Source organism: Gopherus evgoodei, chromosome 4 (assembly GCF_007399415.2).
Source record: "Gopherus evgoodei ecotype Sinaloan lineage chromosome 4, rGopEvg1_v1.p, whole genome shotgun sequence".
In the NCBI taxonomy this organism is placed as follows: Eukaryota; Metazoa; Chordata; order Testudines; family Testudinidae; genus Gopherus; species Gopherus evgoodei.
Window position 1 is genome coordinate 71,674,069 of NC_044325.1, and position 21,785 is coordinate 71,695,853.

At 45.8% G+C, this 21,785-nt stretch overlaps 1 protein-coding gene across 4 annotated transcripts in view; it reads left to right on the forward strand.

The window, feature by feature from the left end:
• Positions 1-392: 392 nt before the first annotated feature.
• The window catches only part of ACTN1 (actinin alpha 1), a 136,797-nt gene continuing 115,404 nt past the window's right edge, over positions 393-21,785 (forward strand). For 2 of the 4 annotated variants that reach the window (XM_030559716.1, XM_030559715.1), the window contains exon 1: positions 394-695. In XM_030559716.1, the coding sequence (XP_030415576.1) occupies positions 591-695 (105 nt within the window). In that variant the 5' untranslated portion in view covers positions 394-590. Of the gene's footprint in view, positions 696-21,785 lie in introns of all 4 variants that reach the window. The other 2 variants (XM_030559717.1, XM_030559714.1) reach the window with 2 other exon arrangements.

A 21,785-nucleotide genomic window follows, 5' to 3' on the forward strand; every position in this document is an offset into this window, starting at 1 on the left:
ATCTTATCTCACCCACCTTGTTCCTCTGTCAAACACAATAAGCAGACATACTTTGTTGTTGCATTTTTTGTATTGCACAGCAGGAATCTCACTGGGTTTAAGAATGTCTATTCTGTCTGTTCAGTAGCTTCAGATATTACTATAAACCCCCAAGGTAAGGGGAGACGTCACCAAACTCAGTCCACAGCAGATTAAACTCAGATGTCATATGAGTAAGGGGGAGGAGGTGGGAGGGCAGCCTTAAATCAACCTATACCAACTGCTGAAAGCCCTGACTGACACAAGGGGGCCTCAATGAGAGCGACGGTAGCCTTGGAAAATGAACTTTTGGCAACTCCACCTAGCCAATGAGATTAACTAGGAGGCAGGGCTCTTCCCCCCACCACCCCCTTCCCTTCTGTGTGTGCAAAGACTAGGTTGAGCTCTGGTGTAAGTGGAGCTGCCGCGCGCTGCCATCTCCTCTGTCTCTCTCTGCCCGTGCTCCGCTGTAGCTGTGCTTCAGCAGGGAGCTCTCGAGACAGCCTGGGAGTGCGAGCTGTGGCAGCAGCAGGGGAGGAAAAACAAAAGCAGACCAAAGGACACGCACAACCATGGATCATTATGACTCTCAGCAAACCAATGACTACATGCAGCCGGAGGAGGACTGGGACAGGGACATGCTTTTGGATCCAGCCTGGGAAAAACAGCAGAGAAAGGTAACACCCCCCCCTTTCACCCTCACCTCACCCCTTTCTCTCTCCCCCCCAAGCATCCTAGTAAAGATTCTGGAGCAGGGGGTGGGTGATATTAGTAGAGGCTGCAGTAGCTCCATTAGAGAGGAGTGTTGTATTACAGGCAGTTAGCAGGATGGGGGTGGGGAAAAGGTTTCCTTGGATTTGCGGGAGACTAGTTGTGTATTGGGGGTCTGCGTGGCTACCTTCGCACGTTCAGTCCCCTCCCTGTTAAACGCTGGGAGTATTTTCCACGTTTGCGGAGGGTCCAGGGCAGAGAGCAGGTTTGATTGATAGCTGGGCAGGTTTCCTGTTGGGAGCCGGATCCCTGCATCACCCTCTCGTTGTATTTAATTAAATAATGGAGCCTCGTCTGAGGAAGGGTTGGGGGTGGGACGAGCTGCAACATCAACCTAATTATGGATTTGTATATGTATAGCCGCCTATTTCCTCCTTCCTCCGATTTTTCCCATCTGGTCAGAGGTTGCAGTGGACCCTGGAGCTGTACTCGCCTGCCCAGCTCTGCACAGGACCTGTTGAGATGCAGAGCTTGAATCCTGTAGCAAATAGATCGCCCCACGCCCGTCTTTTAATTCGATCTACAACAGTGATTTTAACTGAATTTAAACCAAGGTTTTATCTGGTGGCTCACAGATCCCCGTGGAAACAGCGTTTGGAGATTGTGTATTAAACGCCTCTGGAGGGTTTGTGTGATTTAAAGAAACAACGTGTAACAGACACACATTAAGCTGTTGTCTTTCCTACCTGTGTGTGTGGGAGGTATATGGGCGCTGAAGTAGTGCGACCTGTGAGGGGCGGTGGATAGGCGAAGAAATGGTGCCGTTTTAGTGCCCAATGTAGCAGCGCAGAAGTTCCTTTCCCCCCTAAAGCAACAGATGTTTTCCCTGTCAGCGCCAGGAGCCAGGCAGACGGGAGCCCTAGCTCAGTCTCCTCCCATTTCGCAATGCAATTTACCAGGCTACACTCCTCACTTTCTGGTTTTCTTAAATGGTGACGGGACTGCATTTGGCTTGTCCTGCTGTGCGTGCTGTTAGGGGCCGCCTAACTGCTCCTCAGGAAGCTGTTGAAGAGATGAGTTGGGCGGGTGCTGGTGCCCTGGGGGAAGGAAGGGCTGTGCAGGTACATGTGTGTCTGCTACGAAGTGTCACTCCCATTGCAAAGCTCTCCACGCGTCTGCGTTGCCCCCAGAGAACAGTGGCACACAAAGGAACGCTTAAATGGAGGCAGCAGAAGCTGATTAAGGAGGAAATCAGAATGTGAATGTAAAATTGGCTTGTTCCCAGGGTGCACGCTCCTTCAGCTGGAGATGACCCCTCTAGCTAGATCTGCCTCCCCGCTATACAGGGAAACAGGAGCACTACAGCTATTTAGGAGATCAAATTGACTGACTGACCAGCGATCTGTTGTTAGTAAATTACCTCTTGCATTCCCACCACCTTATTCTCCCTTTTTGAATGGTCCCCAATTCCATGTGATCACAAGCGGGATGATAGCTCACTTCTCATTTGAATGGTGTGGTTTAGGGTTGGGCTTGTGCAGAACTTATGTCCAAAAATGGTAACATTCATCCCTTTTTAAAACGGGGGGTGGGGGGGAGTTTAGGAGGAGTCCTAGCTGCTTCTTTTTCTCTTTTTAAGCCAAGGCATCCTGTATTAGATCACTCTGGAATCCTAATCCCTGAAACATTTCCCTTTTAGTCACTTCATCAGACAATAAAATTGAACTCTTTTTTTTTTCTTTTTTCTTTTTTTAAAGCAGCATGGCAGGGCCCTCCTACAACTGTCAAGTCACTGGAGTGACTCAGTTGTTAATTTTACGCTTGCAGTTTGTCCCACATCTTGCCAATTCTGAATAGAAAATGGAACTACTTTCCTGTCGCGCATAGTGGACATAGGTAGGGCCCTACCAAATTCACTGTCTGTTTTGGTCAATTTCACGGTCAAAGGATTTTAAAAATAATAAATTTTGTGATTTCAGCTATTTAAATCTGAAATTTCATGGTGGTGTAATTGTAGGGGTCCTGACTCAAAAAGGAGTTGTGGGAGTTGGAGGTCACAAGATTATTGTAGGGGGGGGTTGTGGTACTGCTACCCTTACTTCTGTGCTATTGCTGGTGGTGGCACTTCCTTCAGAGCTGGGCAGCTGGAGAGCGGCGGCTCTGCTGGCTGGGAGCCCAGCTCTGAAGGCAGCGCTGCTGCCTGCAGCAGCACAAAAGTAAGGATGGCGTGGTATGATATTGCCACCCTTAATTCTGCACCACTGCCTGCAGAGCTGGGCTCTCAGTAGGCAGCTGCCACTCTGCAGCCACCCAGCTAAGGCAGCAGTGCAGAAGTAAGGGTGCCAATACCACAACCCCTCTAAAATAACCTTGTGACCCCCCCCCCCATGGTCCCTCTTTGGATCAGGACCCCCAATTTGAGAAACGCTGGTCTCTCCCTTGAAATCGCTATAGTATAGGGTTAAAGCACACAAAAGACCAGATTTCATGGTGAGAGACCAGATTTCATGGTCCGTGACACATTTTTCATGGCTGTGAATTTGGTAGGGCCCTAGACATAGGTGTTGGAAGCTGGTGGGAGTATATCTGGAGTTTTAAAAATTGTGTTTGGCTCCCTTCATGAATTTGGGAGTAACTGTGTATACCAATAAGAGGACTATTTGTTTTTCCGTGGCCCTCACCCCCAATACTTTAATTCATAGTTAACTGAAATGGTGGGTTCAGAAAGATTTCCATTGGGGACTGATGAGTTAATTAGAAATAATAGCTATGGAGCGCCTGCCATTGGTTTCATAGCTTGAAAAGGATGCATGGAGAGGATAAAAGGCATGAGACCTAAAGCATACAAACAAGAGTGCTTATTTGAGAACAGAGTTCATGGTAGGTAAGCTTATATGTCAACAGGGGGAAAGAGAGAAATTTTAATTCCCAGTCCATAGTGTGAGAATGCTAGATTGCTTATCTGAAGGATCAGCTAGCAGTAGTTTCTTTATTTTTGCTCCTGACTAATTTAAAAGAATTGTCTGACTATGCCATAAAGTTTAATTCTCACCCAGGTATTAGGATACTAAAGTTGGTAAGATCTAATGTGGCCTAGTGGAGCCTAGCAATTTCCTTTGCAGAGCAAGGTTATCAGTTTTGCTAATAGATACTTCTCTGAGGGGAGAGGTATATTATGTTTGTTACTTGTGGTTCATTGGGGTAAATATTAAGTGATTTCATAAAGAGTGTAACACCCTGACTTAGTTGTCAGAAGCAGGGATTGATCCCAGGCCTCTAGATCTAAAAGCATGTGACTCTGCTGCCTGAGCAAAAATCTTTTAGTCTTTTAGATCAAGGATGTAGCACACTCAAACCTCTATGTGGGCCAACCACTTAAAGGGGACAAAGAGTTATGCTATAAAAATGGGTTACATGCAAGAGAAATGAGTGGCACAAGGGGAAATGGTCTAAGGAATTCTTGTATCTATAGTAATCTACTATATTCTATTGAAACTGAGCCTGGACCAGTGAATTTGGAATATTGTATGACATTCCTCCTCCTGTTGTGATAGAAGGGATGTAGATGTCTGTGTGTTTCTCTCTTTGGGGGATGGGGTTGTGGCATGGATCCCTTCCTCAAATGCTACATTACCAAAGAGATTCTCTTCAGCAGAGGGATGTAGGATCCTAATCTCATAGTGAGACACCATTCTGGTTGCGCACGTCCATATGTGGGGTCAAATGATGGGAGAGAAGTGGTATTCTACCATGCTCTGCCCACAAAATAAACTGTCTATGCGAATCACCAGATTGAGTAAAATGTGCAGATGTTCAAAATGTGACCTTGTGTGCTTCCTGGTGCCCCCTCAGTGGGACCTGAATATGCCCTTGCACTCTTTGGGCTTGGCTCCTTCTTTATTAAGGGGGAAGTGGTGGTATTTCCCAAGTATCGCTCAATTGTGGCACCGAAGGTTAACAGCTGGGAGCAGAGCTAGAGTGCTAAATATAGCAGTGTGGCCGTGGTGGCACAGGCTAGCCACTTGCGTAAATCCTGTCTGACTCCCTTACTATGTACTCCAGGTAGCTAGCCTGAGTCACTTCTGCTGCAGCCACACTGCTATTTTTAGTGTGCTAGCTTGAGCAGAGCTAGCATGGATATGTTGAGCCAAGCTGGGAATTACACCTTCCAGCTGCTGTGTAGATGTACCCAAAATGAGACTCTCAGTAAACTATGCAGATGTGATTTCCTTTCTACACAGCATGGCAGCACTTTAATGTGGCTTTGTAGTTGTGACTCCAGCGCTGGGAGAGCTGCTATAATAAAACCACCTCCGAGAGGGGAATAGCTACCAGTGCTAGGAGCACTATCTACACTGCCACTTTACAGCGCTGAAACTTGCATTGCTCAGGGTTGTGTGAAGTTCAGCACTGTAAGTGGCAATGTAGGCAAGGCCTTACACAGGGAATGAAATAGTTCAGTGTTGACATTAAATAATAATCACTGGGCATCTAAGTTTTCACCCCAGTGAGGTGAATGGGGCAGTTCACACCTGCTTTTCAGACTCATGTCTGGACCAGATATGCTTGGTTCACATTTCAGAGGTTTTTTTCACTACCACAATAGCTGCTGCTGCTTTTATAGCAAGCCAAGACTGGAGAGCAAAGAGAGTAGATTCAGAGAAGAGCCTGTATAGTGCATGAGTGCACACCAGCTGTTTCTGGGTTATGTGTGTGTGTATATATATAATTTATGTTTTTATATATAATTCTGTTTGTATAATCAGCTTTTAGAACTTACTGTCACTGTTTCAGTGTTTCTTTTCCATTATGTGAATAGTGCTGATAGTGCCCTTTTTTGATGGCATGACGGAAGAGATGCTTCCATCTTAACACTTCCAAGCAGAAGGGCTACTCTGAAATTGTGTAAGACTGAGGGAATCTGAGAATAAACATTTGAGAATAAACAGCCATTCTCAGTAGTGCTCTATAGCAGGGGGTCTCAACCTTTTCAGACTACTGTACCCCTTTCAGGAGTCAGATTTGTTTTGTGTCCCCCCAAGTTTCACCTCACTTAAAAACGACTTGCTTACAAAATCAGACATAAAAATACAAAAGGTCACGAGGTGCAATTACTGAAAAATTGCTTACTTTATCATTTTAACCATATTCGAATTGATGTATTTTATAATATAAATATTGTACTTACTTTTCAGCATATAGTATACAGAGCAATATAAACAAGTCGTATGAAATTTTAGTTTGTACTGACCTTTTTATGTAGTTTTACAACAGTAAAACTAGGCAAATATCTAGATGAGTGGATGATCCCACTGGAAGACCTCTACGTGCCCCCAGGGGTACACGTACCCCTGGTTGAGAACCACTGCTGTATAGGCCAAACAAGGCCCTGGGTGGTAATTGTGCAATCCCATTGTCTTCAGTGGATTTGCACAGTTATAACTAATTGAAACATTGTAAACAGTTCTGTTGACACACAAAAGGACTTGAATCTCTCTGCTGCGCTGCTCAGCAGAGCTAATGCAGGAGTAAAAAAAATAGTAAGAATTTAGATCTGCTGATTTTCAGTAACTGACTCTGAATGCTCAGCAGATCTGCACCCAATGTGCAAGGAGATATTTATACAGAGTTAGTTTTCAGGTAGTTTTCACACATTCTGTGTGGTTGTATTTCTCCTTCTGTACAATGAGATTGATGCAGTGTTCTTCACAGGTGAGTAGTGAGATTGGGATCCATGTCTCCTATAAATCACTTTGAGATCTGTGGAGGAAAAAGCCTCTAAAAGTCCTTATGAATGATAGCTGGAAGATGCCTCCGCTCCCTCACATCATCTTATCCTCTCATTTCAGACTCCATTGAGTAGCTAGCTCCCTGCAGGAGCTTGCTAGGTGAGGAGCAGGAAGTTGTCAATTTAGAATGCAGAGGGCATTGCCACTGCTTGGAAAAAACAGCTTTTCCAGCTGCATAGCTTTTCTGTGAGAGGCTTTTTGGGCTGTCATGTTTTCAGAAAGGTTTTTAAGAGGCTTTCAAGAGCTCATCTCAGCAGTGATATTCACTTAAGGAGTGGAAAATAATGAACAGGACTAATTCTCCTCAATCTGACATTTAATAAGCTTCTGCAGGGCCCATTTGTACAACAGCGGGGATCTCTTGTGGGGATTAAATCTCTTTCCCTTGCAATATCGGATGACGCTTGGTGAAATCTTTCAGTTAGAAGAAACTACCATCTATTATACTCTTCCCCATTATTCTCAAGAAAATACAGTAAATGGGCTTCTAAATAACACTTGCTAAGGCCTAACAGACTGATACTACTACTTCTCATTGTTACCTAGTGAAACTTTTTGAAAGCCACTGTCAGAAAATCACTCTCAAAATGTTCTCATCACTGCAGGTTGTTTGGCACATTTTACAAGACTACATAGATTTCCCATTATTGCCTTCCTGTGGGCATTTACTAGTTTTGAAATACACCTCTACCGTGATATAACACTGTCCTTGGGAGCCAAAAAATCTTAGCGTGTTATAGGTGAAACTGTGTTTTATTGAACTTGCTTCGATTCGCTGGAGCGTGCAGGCCTTTCCCCTCCCCCCCTACCCCCCTGCTCTGCTTTACCGTGTTATATCAGAATTTGTGTTATATTGGGTCCTGTTACCTCGGGGTAGAGGTGTACTAGCCAATTTGTTGTTCCAGTTGTAAAAGCCGCCATGAAATAGAACTTCACAGCCCACAAGAAATTTCTGCCTCTTGATCAGAAAAATCTGAGGCCTTGATCCAGCTCTCAAAGGGTCAATCAGGAGACACTGACTGACTTCAGTGAGGGCTGGAGTGAATAGGTGAGCTCCCTGCAGATCAGCAAGCTTGGGCTCCGTCTGACTTGTGATGGAAGCAAAGTCCACAGCTGAAGACAACCAACCCCTAGTGAGAAAACCAGCCTCTGGGGATGCAGTGGCAGTTCAAGCTAAAAAGTTTGTGAGGCCAGTGACTTTTGTGGTACCTCCATCTGAAATGCAATAGATCTGAGTTTTAGAGATGCTAAGTACTGGGCACCTCTGAAAATCCAGCTCATGTTTTTTCAAATGGTTAACTCTAATTTCAGACACTGGTCACTGTCTGTAAGCGACTGGTCCAAGGTTGCAGAACCGAGAGAGAGAAATCTGATTCCCAGCCTGGTATGCTAATGACAATACTATGTTCCCTTTCTGACCAGACGGCTGCCATCTTGATAATAGGATGCAGAGTAGGGTGAAGAATCCATTTGTAATGAGTGAACAGAAATTAAAAACCAACAGAAGCTTTTGTTTTTATCTATTCTTAAGGGATTACAGTAACATTTTTTTAAAATATAGATTCAATGTAAATGATTCAAAGATTTAATTTTTATTTAAAAAAAATAACATGGTCTGTTTTCTCCAGGCCTGTTATCACACAGGACTGCTTACTAGGAAACTGCAATAAAATGCACTTCTTGCTGAGAAATCTAAACCATTCAGATTTTTGGAATTAGTGGAACAGTGACAGCAATAGCTAAACTGTGCTGAATACTTCCTGTTTATAGGTAAATATTGACTAAATAAAGTATCTGTAAATCACTGAAATTATGTTAGAAATGGCACCATCCCAGTAACTGGTAATCCTCTCAGTCTAGCAAGCAGTGTGTCATGTGCCATATGTAAAGATAGTTATGAAGATAAATGGTAGTTTGTATGGCCAGAAAGCTGTGGAATGGGTGCTGTCTGCCTGACGCTCCGTTCCATTCAGTCCAATGAATCTACCCACAGAAGTTGGTCCAATAAAATATATTACATAGCTGACCTTATCGTTTATTAGTTCTTTAAAGACATTTAACTCAAAAGCATCCCTGACATGTTGCTGCAGAGGATGGATAAATCACTGGCTTTGGAAGGCAATTCATTGTAGGGCAGTAGGAGGTGGCGCTCTCTCTCTCTCTCTCTCTCTCTGATCAGGGTTTTTTTTGTTTTGTTTTGTATTTTTACCAAGAACATTATTATTCATTGTAACCTCTTTGTATTGTGAGATGAGTGAGGCATCTGGGCTTTGTAGTGACTTGTTCATCCACACAGCAGCATGTTAGTGGAAGAACTAAGGACGAGGTGAGGATGGACAGGAAAATGGTCTGTGCAGATTTGTGAGGGATGTTACAGGAGTGTGGACTGCAATTTTAAAAACACAAAATGTAATGTACTAGATCAAACCATCTGTCCACCTACTCTGAGATCCATCCTCCTAATTGTCTACAGGAGGGGGGAAAACACTCAAAAGGAAGCAAGCTGTTAGCCCAGCAGTGTGAATGTATGGTTCTGGGGAATTTCTTGACTGTTGCAGGCAACCAGTTTAAATTCTTGGGTCTGTGATTTGGTTATCACTATCTTACTGTACATAACTACAGAAGGCAAAGATGATACCATTAGCCAGCCTCCCTAATCTTATTACTGATTTTCAGAGTGCAATTTGGGGTGTATTTTGTGCTTACTGCTAGTCCAGTAAGTGGTGAAATTTGAATAGAAACTGTCCAGAAAGTTGTATAAACACTTTCTTTTAGGCTGTCTAGTGAGAATTGGTCTCTTTGAAAAGAATTGCATGTTTAGAGATGGCCTTTTCCTGATACAGAAATTAAATGTAGCTAGATTACAGGTTTGGGAGTATGGGTCTAACAGTATTATTAAAATAGCTAGGATTGGAAGAGCAGTTGGCTCAGATTAAAATGACATCTATTGTGTCTTAATTAGAGCACACAAGATTTTTTTTTTTTTTTAGTGTTTTGACCATTAGATCAGCATAATACAAATGCAGTAATGTACTGTATCCTGGAGGGTGGGGGTGCAGCTATTTTTGTCCTAGGCACTTTGCTCTTGAACTAGTGCTGCACTGCATGTGATATACGATTTCAAGGCCTCACATGTAATACATTTTATATACTGGAGGTTGCAAGCCATCTTCACCAATGAGGATGTGGGACTGTGTACTGCTCACTGCAATATCTCTGGAATTCACCGATGAAATTGGCCTGGAGTCCTCCTGGTTGGTGGCACCAGCTTTGGTGACAGAGATGGCAAAAGCTAACACAGCATTGCTTAGGAAGGCTTGGGAGCTTGTTACTACATCATGGCTAATTTTATTTTGTAGCATTATCTATGAAGTCCTGTGCCTGGTGATTTATCATTGTTGAGTCCAACACTTAAGACATTCTCTGGGGTTTGGTTGCATTGGTATGAGGCAGCTTGCTCTGTCTGAAATTAGACTGGAGAAAGGGATGGAGACTCTACCTTGGGAAGACTTCATGAAGGTGTAGCCTAAGGTGGCGCACTGGTTGTGTTGCTGGTTTTAAATACGTTCTCTCATAAGTGCCAAGCACTGATTCTTGGAGAGGAGGAGAGAACTCCACTGTAGTTTTTTAAGAGCTTCTAATGCATCCATTGTCATGTGGGTATGTTAGGAAAAAATCCTCCATGGCCTCTCCCACCTCAAAACAGGGAAATAAGTACCCACCTGCCCCCACCAAAATACAGGGCAATTAATAAAATACCTGAGTTTGTGTATGCATGTAAAATAAATCTATAAAATGCAAGAGTGTTTTTTTCCCCTAAAAATTTCAAATGTGAGTTTTTTGTAAGAGAGAATGACTTTTTTATGAAGAATGCCCCCCTCTAGGATTTCAGTGCTGGAGACAGTTATCCAGAGCCTTGATCAATTATGAAGAAGTAGATGGGGAGAGGATGATTTGTGAGCCTTGACAATTGACCATGGGGCCTCCAATCTGAGAGTAGCCATCACTCAAATGTCAAGTCCAGTTAACCACCTCAGGGCTACTTCCAACTGCATTTTGAAGCAAGATTGACTGACTCATTCTGAAAGGAGCCTGTTGGTGATGGTGGGGAATCTCTTGAATGGGGGGTCGGGAGTGGAGAGAAATGGAAGGGAATCCATGGGACTCTAAGCAACAAACTGTATTAACTGAGGCCATGTCTACATCTAAAATTTTGCAGCGCTGGTTGTTACAGCTGTATTAGTACAGCTGTATAGGGCCAGCGCTGCAGAGTGGCCACACTTACAGCAACCAGCGCTGCAAGTGGTGTTAGATGTGGCCACACTGCAGCGCTGTTGGGCGGCTTCAAGGGGGGTTCGGGGAACGTGAGAGCAAACCGGGAAAGGAGACCAGCTTCGCTGCGGTTTGCTCTCGCGTTCCCCGAACCACCCTGCAAACCGCAGGGAAGGAGACCTGCTTGCTCGGGGGTTCGGGGAACGCGAGAGCAACCGGGAAGGAGACCAGCTTCGCCGCGGTTTGCTCTCGCGTTCCCCGAACCACCCTGCAAACCGCAGGGAAGGAGACCTGCTTGCTCGGGGGTTCGGGGAACGCGAGAGCAAACCGGGAAAGGAGACCAGCTTCGCCGCGGTTTGCTCTCGCGTTCCCCGAACCACCCTGCAAACCGCAGGGAAGGAGACCTGCTTGCTCGGGGGTTCGGGGAACGAGAGAGCAAACCGGGAAAGGAGACCAGCTTCGCCGCGGTTTGCTCTCGCGTTCCCCGAACCACCCTGCAAACCGCAGGGAAGGAGACCTGCTTGCTCGGGGGTTCGGGGAACGAGAGAGCAAACCGGGGAAGGAGACCAGCTTTGCCGCGGTTTGCTCTCGCGTTCCCGGAACCACCCAGCAAACCTCAGGGAAGGAGACCTGCTTGCTCGGGGGTTCGGGGAACGCGAGAGCAAGCCGGGGAAGGAGACCAGCTTGATTACCAGAGGCTTCCTCAGGTATGCTGGGATACCTGCTTATTCCACGGAGGTCAAGAAAAGCGCTGGTAAGTGTCTATACTTGATTACCAGCGCTGGATCCTCTACACCCGAGACAAAACGGGAGTACGGCCAGCGCTGCAAACAGGGAGTTGCAGCGCTGGTGGTGCCCTGCAGATGTGTACACCTCCTAAGTTGCAGCGCTGTAACTCCCTCACCAGCGCTGCAACTTTCTGATGTAGACAAGCCCTGAGTGAAACCGCAAGCGTTAATAAGATTAGCAAAGAGCTATCTAACTTCCTGTTTCTCTGCTGCTGCCTTATTTTTTTTTCTTCCCCTTCATTATAACAGAACCCAGCCATAGGATGTTTGTGGTGTGGCCTGGAGCCAGATAAGCCTCTTAGCTCCCTATTAGGCCATAAAACAGCACTTCTCTCTCTTTTTTTTTTTCCATGTTAATTTCCCATCCTTGTATCTTTCCTGCCATGCTGGTAATGGACATGTGACTGAATGGGCTATGATTACTGTAAGCAAGCCGTGCCAGGGCTGTACCAGTGTTACCACTGCCTCACACCTCAGTGGTACATGGACTCAAATTTGTCTTCTGCCTGTCTTATTTCTTCTTCTCCTGCTTGCCATCTCCTGTTCTTTCCATCTCTGTCCCAAACACTTACAGATGCCTGGAAGTACTGAGACCTGAATTCAAGAAGGTTTTATGATTGCAAACCCAGGTCCTACAATTATGTTGCACCCCCTTACCTGGAAATATTGCCAAGCCTGCTGAAAAACACAGAAATGCAGCTGTCTTGGGGGTGGGAGGTGGCAGCCAACCAGTGGCTACAGCTTGCTGCATAGCTGGGGTTGGGCAAGAGCAATTCTGGCTGAGATGCCTTCTCTGATTGCACGTTGGTGTCTATCCCCCTAGGGCCTGGCTCTTAGAGGTACTGATCATCCACAACTCCTTTGGAAGTCAATGGGAGCTGCAGTTGCTCAGCATCTCTGGAAAATTAGGCCCAGAAATCTCATTCAAAGGGCTTCCTCAATGCATAAGTACAACTCCCGCTGGTGTGAGTGTGAGGTGTATGGATAAACACAGTGTGGCATATGGTCATTTACCCAGCTGAATCTTACAGCTATGAATCAGTCTACAGGGAGAGAATGCCTCCTGGAAATGCATTCCACTCTAAAGAGCGAGAACTGACACCAAAACCTGCTCTTCTCTTGTGTTGGAGCCAAGGGACACTGTTCTGAATGGGAGACGCTGGCAGGTGACAAAACTACGTGCTGGTCATTTGTATAATTTTAAGTGCACCCCATTGAGGTGTGAGACTCAAGTTAACTTGTGTGTCTTCTCAGATCTGGGAGGTTCATGTAAGTGTCTGGGCTCTAAAGGCCAGCAGCCTTGTTTTTATGATCAACCCTACAAAAACAAACCAATAGGATTAATGAAAAGATGGGGGGGGGGGCGGAGAAGAGTTTTCTTTAAGGAAATAATTCAAACTAGTTTTGGAAGGCTTCACAGTGGAAGGGGGGCTGACTCCGAACAGAATCAGCAATAATTCTAAATCTGTTTAACTTGTAGTGACTCCAGATTACTATGATGATGGTCACCTACCACCCTGAAATAAAAGCTTTTATAATATAAAATGGGGTGAGGGTAGCCCGTGCTTGGATCTTACTCTGCAAATTCTGTTTTGTGAGCTCCTTGCTGACTTGCCTAACTTGGTGATTATGGGTTCAAAAGCAGCTCAAGTCTGCAGAGTCTGAAACTGGCCAGTGTTTCTCAAACTACTGTACTGGTGACCCCTTTCACACAGCAAGCCTCTGAGTGTGACCCCCCCCCCCACCGTATAAATTAAAAACTTGTTTATATATTTAACACCATTATAAATGCTGCAGGCAAAGCGGGTTTGGGATGGAGGCTGACAGCTCATGACCCCTGATATAATAACCTCACGACTCCCTGAGGGGTCCTGACCCCCAGTTTGAGAACCCCTGAGCTGGGAAACATAATCTCTGCTTTAATAACTAACTACTAAATGATCAGGGTAGACAGGCAGAACTGATTGCTGGGGATGATCAGTGGGCCCATCCTTCACTGTACTATAGGCACATGCTGCTCTTTTGCACGTACTTAATTCCAATTAACTGTGAAACCCTTTTGGAGTATCTGTATCCAGGCAAAGCAGGCTATCTGTGTCGTAAAACAGCTCAGGAACTTTCATTCTACTTGCTTTATAAACAGGTTCACTATTGTGTGAGGTGGGTTCCACGGAGAACACACACATTGCTACCAGATTCTTTTAGTATCAAGCTTAGCTCTCAGACGGAGTTGATCTAAGACCTGTTGAAAGCCACAGAAAGACACTCAATACTTCTGTGAGCTTTGGATCAGGTGCCAAGGGTTCTTGCTACCTCTTCAGTGAGGTGTATAGTGTGTTTATCATAATTACTGCTATGATGTAAGATGTGTTGCTAAACCCCTGAATACAGACCTATGAACTAGCCTCTCAAGATTTCTGGGACATGTAGAGAGATCCAGGTATGGTCTGTATGTCCGAACTGTGTGCTCTCTTCTTAACTATAAAAAGTGATGTACATGTCACATAGGGTTTCCTGAAATTCTCAGTGCTGTTACCCATGGCACCTTTATTGGTGTGAATGCACCTCCCAGCAAATGCACAGAGGCAGTTGGTGAGTAACTTCTGCTACTTAATTTGTTATCCCCTAAGAAAGATATAAAACAAACAAAACAAAACAAAATTGAGTCCCACCGCCACCCCCTAAAAAGCCCCTGTCCCCTTTCAATTGATTAATGGTATAGCAAGAACTATTCTCTTAAAATACTTATACCAAGCATGGGTAAATACTTAATGTCCTTGGGGTAATATTAATTGCAGCCAATAACATCTGTCTATTTTTTCATCTGGCTTCTTAATATCCTAGTAGGTATCTTTGACTGAATCTTTTTTGCCAGGGAGATAGATATATATAATAAGTAGCAATGTTCTACCTGGCTTGGGAGATTTTGATATTCTGTGGAGAAGAGAACAGTAGCTAGGCCTGTGTGTGTGTGCACGCACACACGTTTCAAGCTACTAGCTTCACTCCTGCTCCAGATCATGGTGGTGGTTTTGTGAGTGGCTGCTGTCTGTGCTGTACCTGCACTGTGGATACAGCAAGAACATCAATCTCTCTAGCACTGTTTGTCTGGCACCTTTCACCAGCAACAAGTTCAGTCAGTTGAATTGCCTGGAGATTGGGATGAGAAAGGGAAGGAAGAGGGTCATCTTTATATATTGCTTCATTAATAGCCACCTTGAAACAGACTGGTTCTTAACTCATGGACACTAGCTGTTTCCCAAGGGCTTTGTTAGGCCACTGGAGAGCTCAAGCCAGGACTAAAACTGGTTCCAGCTGTGGGGAGCCAACTCTGAACTCACTCTGGGTTGTAGTCCTAACTCCTGGGCTTTCCTGGTCAGAAATCCTCATCACCAGCCTGCACTCCTGACATGATCAAACTTTTCCCTGCCTGTGTTTGAGCTGAGAACAGGTAGTGGAAGTGACTTGGAGAGGTAGGCCACGCAGAACAGGGCATCGCTGTGTGGTGAGGGGGGCTTACATGCTTCAAATCTTAGTGGTGAGGTAAGCTGACAGCATATGTGAGACAATTGGGGATGGAGGGAGTGCAGGTGTAAATAGGCCTCACAGAGGAGCAATGTTATAGTCCGTGCCCCAGGAAGCTTACAATCTAAATATAAGGCAAGAGACGACAGACGAACACAGACAGGGCTGTCCAAGTAAACGATGAGACAGTACTGGTCAGCATGATAGGCAGTGGTCTCTGCACACCAGCAGCCCAACCGTTATCAATGTGTGTGTGGTGGTTTTTTTGTTTTGTTTTTTGGGTAGGCATCATGGCAAAAGAGGTTTTTTTGAGAAGGGGTTTGAAAGTGATGAATAATGAGGTGATTCTGTAGATGTTTACATGGAGTGCCTCCCAAGCATATTGGGGAGCACTGGGGAGCCCTCTGGGAATTGGACTTTTTTCCCCTTTACTGTGGCTCTGGCAAACTGGGTGTTCCTTTCCCCTTCTATTAAATAGGAACACTCAGTTTTTCTGTCTCTCATCCTGAGTGGTACAGGATAGAGGAGGTATGTAGCTGGAGCAGGAAAAGCTGTGTGACCGTGATCTGCCTCACCCCACAGAAAATGCTTGGTCAGAGGTACAGCATGGAGTGACTCCGTGAAACTGCCTGTCTTACCTCCCAGTAAGCATTGCCTCTTGGACCCAGAAGGCTTTGAGTTCAGGCAGCAGCCCATTGGCTCAACCTTCTCTTGGCACTCTGCTTCCAAGGAATGCTTCTAAGGGAAAAAGGAGAGATGGAATCAACAGGGCCAGAGGCTGCAGGAGGCACCCACTGAGACTAAGCCACACCAGGTTGGAAACTTCTGGGTTAATGACTGATGCTTGAGGCCCTTGCATTATCATTAAAGGTTGCTACTCAAAGGAAAATACTGCATTTCCTCTGTTTCAGATGACATGGCCTTTGGCTCAGGATGCTGTCAGTGTTCACGTCTGGCTAATCAGTCAGAACTAGCAGGCTTGTGTTAAGAGTTTCCAAAATGTTTGTCATTTACAAATCATTACATGCTGTTACATGCTTGTAACAAACTTATGAACATGATGGCATGTAGATAACTTGTCATGCACACGCCTGTCTACAGCAGACCTTATAGTTCAAATGGTGTACAGGCCTCCCAAATTACAAAGCTAGTGTATGAATAGGAGCCCTCCTGTTCATGCAACCATGCCTCCACCAAGAGTGTAATTTTCATGCAACAATGTATCATTTTGTGACACATTACATTGCACTTCTTGCTGTGCCAGTCTCTTCAAATGCTTTGAGCCTGCCAACCACTGACAGGCTCTGAAATCTGAAAAGAGAGGTTTCCATTTTAGAACCTTAGCGATTTTCCCCTATTCCTTCTGTAGTGGTTTGTTTCTTTAAGGCTGTTAACTGGCTGTAATCCAGTCCAGTTGCTCCCTAGTTACTGTAAGCATTCTGTTAATTACAGTAGTAGTAATACTTGAAGGCTAATACCATCGATATTTGCAGGGCTTGGAAAAACTTCTACCTGATAACTACTATCCAAGGCTGCTGCTAAGAAGGGGGAGGCTGCTGATCAGCATCTGATGTGAAGCCCAGAACACCTCCCCTCTAGGCATGTGGTGGGAAGGTGCCTGAGCTTTGGACTAGGGTGCCACCTCAGGAACCCACCATGAGGATCCACACCTCTTGGCACCATGCTTTGCCAGCTTGTGTCTGGCAAATTCTGGAGTGGTTCATGCCCAACTCCCATCCTGTCTGCAAGAGAAGAGGGTTCTCTCTTCTCTCACCTCAAAGGAGGCATTAAAGCTACTGTTCCCCTACCCTTATCCCCTACCTACATCCATCTGCTTGTGGATGGGGGTCTCAGTGGGCCATTCTTCATTTCTCCCTTCCCACCCCAAAGGGAAGGGGATACCGGTTTAGTGCTTGGCTCTCTGATCCCTGCTTTGCTTGAAGGACAATAGAACAAACAGGGAGCGGTTTGTTGCACCAATGGGCAAGGCAGTTCTTGTTATTAATTTTGACTCTCATTGGTGTGGGGACAATCCCATCCTGTCCCAACACTCCACGTCTTCACAAATGCCATGTGCCAGTTTCCTGCACTCCTCTGTCAGAAATGACACACTTACTCGCACAGGCCACAAAGAGTCAAAGTCAAAGGAGACAGTGTAAGATGAAGCCAAGTGGCAGCTGGAAGCTGATTTTCATGTTATAAGGTGGTATAATGCCTAGTTTTTGCACTGTAAAAACAATCCCCATTCTTCCCCCAGTGGGAGTAGTTCTCTTGTCATATGAACCTCTTGCCCCTCCCCCCATATAATGTATGCTTTTCCTACTCCAAAAAAAACCTCTCCCCCGCCCAGTGGGCCTGAGGTGAGGTGATCTTTCTCTGCTGATTCACCCTTCTGCCTAGGGCTCAGAGTTTCCAAGCAGACAAACCCTCCTTGCCTTTGTCTTTAGACTCTTCCTTTTTAGGATCAGTGAGGTGACTAACCCAAAGGCTTGTCCTGCTCTTCTCTTACTTCCCCCACATACTTATCTAGGAGCTTACGTGGCTCCCATCATGGTGGTATCTGTGTGATTCTCATACCGTCCTGTATCAAGCATGTTGTGCTACAGACAAGCTAACCCTTGTCTTGTGTAGGAGAGGGACTGAGGAGTGGCATTTGGGAAGTTCAAAAAGCAGAGGGTGATGCTGGGTGAAGGAGGAAGAAAGTAGATGGGTGTGGAGGGAGAGCTACAGAACATAGAAGATCTGACTTTAAAATACTGGTGTATCTAGCTGCCAACTCTCTGTTCACAGGCTGGATGTGCAGAGTGGTTGAATTGGTCTGTTTTAGTGTGTGTTGGCCTGTGATACAGGATCAGGGAGTGAAAAAGGTATTCAGTCTGGCTTCAGGACAGGGAAAAGAAAAACATACCCCACCACAGAATCTTCAGTTTGGTTTTGGGGAATCTTATTTCACTGCTTTTACAGACTTCATTCTGGATATGTGCGGGGCATTAGAGATGTATGCAATTTGAATCATGGCTCTGCCAGTTAAAGTGAGGAGGAAAGAAGGAATTTTAAAAACTGCTGGTGGGAGTTGGCCTGACCCATGCACTGGCTTTTGCCTCTGGAAGTGGTCAGATTTTGTTTGAAACCAGGTAACAGACAATCACCTTTGACATCACAGTCCCACAGAGTTGATTATGTTATCACTTCAGAGGCCCTGATGTCACCGGTACACTATGTGGAATGGAGTATGACCCAGACTGTAGAACAAAATTTATTGTACAGGCACTGCCTTTAGCACCGAGTCTTGTCATAAGGTAGCGAGGGGGGTTTCTGAAATACAGTTGGCCCCAACACGGGAGTAGGTCTGCCGAGTCCAAAGAGTATCCATGAGACACAACTAGTTCACGAAACAAGCTGGCCTTAAAGGACGTTGTCAAAATTTACCTTTTAACTTTTTTTCTTACAGACTTCTATATTGATTATTACGAATGGAATTTGCTTCCCCATTTTTGGTGCCTGTTTGCATCTTACTAAGCTTAAACCATGAAAGTAGCCCCATCAGTTTCAGTTCCTTATTCTTCTTCTCTAGCACAAGGTGTTTGAGTTTACATCTATCTTAGGTACTGATGTGGCCCTGTTACCACGGTATTGGACCACCTCAGTCTTTAATTTGAGGTGAATAAGTGCTCTTATCCCTATGTTACAGGTGGGGAACTGAGGCACAGAGAGGCTAAGTGATTTGCCCACAGTAATGCAGGAAGTCTGTGGTGGCCAGGGAATTTAACAGGCACCTCCAGAGTCTTGGAGTAGTGCCCCACCGCTGACCATCCTAGTACATTGCTGCAGGGAATGCATTAAATCAAAACTGTCACTGGAACTACAAAGCTCACAAACATTTCCAGTTATACTGGGTCTTACAAATCCCCATCTTATTTATTTTTAAATCTCTAGTTTGAGTATAAGCTCTTGGACAGCATCACGTTAATATCTTTCCTCTAGGGCTATTGAATTGGTTTAACCCAGGAGGTTTTCTTTTCTGATGTCAATTTCTCCTTCCTGCTCTCTTCTCTTCTCTTTCCTCACCATTATCATTGGGAGCTGTGAAGCTAAATCCCTGCTCTCACTGTAACTTGCTGTTGTCTTCGCTGCTTCCTTAGGCTTTGGGTTGAAGTTCGCTGTTCCGCTTAGATGGGCTGCTGGCTCTCATGCTCTGATTACGTTAATAAACTGAGACAGTCGTGGAAAGAAAGTACTCAAAAACAGCACTTCTGCTAACAAATTATCAACAATTATCTTCTTCAGCTTCTTCCTTTTGTAGGCTATTTTACTTGTGCCATTTTAAAAGTATTTATTCTGAAATCTCCTGTTGGCAATGAATTCTGGCAGCCACTAGCTATCTAAACCTCACCCTGCTTCTGTGTATGGCAATAACAGACCAGATTGAAATAGGGAAGTTTGTTTACAATCAGATTATGGGAATCTGAGATGGGAATGTAATTTACACAGTGCATGCAAGGAAACAGCTCTTGTGCACAACAAAGTCCGTCACCTAGAACTCTGCATACAGTACATAGCCAAGGATATCCTCTGTATAAACATTCTCAAGTGGATGTGGAAGGATGGTCTTGAGTCTAAAGCAAAGAGCTGAGAGGTCTTGATTTTATTCCTGGTTCTGCCATGAATTTCTTGTGTGACAATGGGCAAATCACAATCTTGCTGTGCCTTGGTTTCTTTATCTGTAAAATGAGGACCATTCTTATTTATAGGCTTTTTCAGATATTACCATAGTATCTGAGTGCCTCCCAATATCAAGTAAGCCTCCCAACCCCAGTAGTAGGGTTGCCAACTTTCTGATTGCAGAAAACCAAATACCCCTGCCCTGCCCCTTCTCCAAGTTGCCGCCACCATTCACTCCATCCCCCGTCTCATGCTCTCCCCCACCCTCACTCACTCACTCATTTTCACTGGGCTGGGGCAGGGGTTGAGGTGCGGGAGGGGGTGAGGGTTCGGGGTGGGGATGAGGGATCTGGGGTGCGGGAGGGGGCAAGGGGTTGGGGTGAGGGCTCCGGGGTGGGGCCAGGAATGAGGGATTTGTAGTGTGGGAAGGGGCTCAGGGGTGGGGGCAGAGGGCTGGGATATGGGAGGGGGTGAGGGGTGCAGGCTCTGGGTGGTGCTTGCCTCAGGCAGCTTCTGGAAGTGGCCTGCATGTCTGGCTCCTGGGCGGAGGGGCCAGGGGTCTCTGCCCACACCTGCAGGCACTGCCCTTGCAGCTCTCATTGGCTGCAATTCCTAGCCAATTGGGAGCTGTGGTGCTGTCACTTGGGGTGGGGGCAATTGCACGGAGCCTCCCTGGCTGCCCCTGCGCCTAGGAGCCAGAAGTGCATGCCCGCTGCTTCCAGGATCCGTGCGGAGCCAGGGCAGGTTGGAAGCCTACTGTAGTCCTGCTGCACCACTGACTGGACTTTTAACAGCCTGGTCAGCAGGACTGACAGAACAGCCAGGGTCTCTTTTTCAACCAGGCATTCTAGTCAAAAACTGGATGCTTCGCAGCCCTACCTAGTAGGGTAGATATTAGGTGAGTATTGTCCATAAATATGTACCTACTCACTTCAAAAGTGGATTGGAGCTTAATTAATTGCTCTTTGTAAAGCACTTTTGAAATTCTCTTAGAGTACAGAGTTTTCTAGATGTACGTGTCTGGTACAGCTCCTCCCTCTGGGACTGTTCATAGGCTTGTTGTATAGAGTTAAATCTACTGTGGAACTAGTGCAACTTGGTAGTTCTGTAACTAGAAAAAAAAAGTCTGATAAAGAGGGATTAGGTTTGTACTGTGTGATCCCAACTCTGGATAATTTGCCAGGAGACCTCCATAAAGATCCCCTCAAATTGGCAGTCTCTTGTTTTTTTTCCACTGGCCTTCAAACCTAAGATCTGTCAGGAACTCTTGTTATCCTACTTTTGATTTAACTTTTGTATATCCAAAATGAAGTCCTCTCCCTTCTTTAGTTTAGCTGGGGAAGGGCTCATTCTGCAAAGTGGTATGTGGAACCACAGACAAATTGCAGATGGGATCTAGCCCTGATATATAGCCAAGAGCTTGTCTACATCACAAAGTTGCAGTGCTGGTGAGGGGGTTACAGCGCTGCAACTTAGGAGGTGTACACATCTGCAGGGCATCACCAGCGCTGCAACTCCCTGTTTGCAGCGCTGGCCGTACTCCCGTTTTGTCTCGGGTGTAGAGGATCCAGCGCTGGTGATTCAGCGCTGGTTATCAAGTGTAGACACTTACCAGCGTTTTTCTTTACCTCCGTGGAATAAGCAGGTATCCCAGCATATCTGAGGAAGCCTCTCTGGTAATCAAGCAGGTCTCCTTCCCCGCGGTTTGCTCCGGTGTTCTCCGAATCCCCCCTCAAGCGGGTCTCCTTCCCCGCGGTTTGCAGGGGGTTCGGGGAACGCGAGAGCAAACCGCGGGGAAGCAGGTCTCCTTCCCCGGTTTGCTCCAGTGTTCCCCGAACCCCCGTGCAAGCAGGTCTCCTTCCCTGCGGTTTGCTCTTGCGTTCTCTGAACCCCCTCCCCGCAAGCAGGTCTCCTTCCCTGCGGTGTGCTCTCGCGTTCCCCAAACCCCCTCCGTGCAAGCAGGTCTCCTTCCCCGCGGTGTGCTCTCGCGTTCCCCGAACCCCCGTGCAAGCAGGTCTCC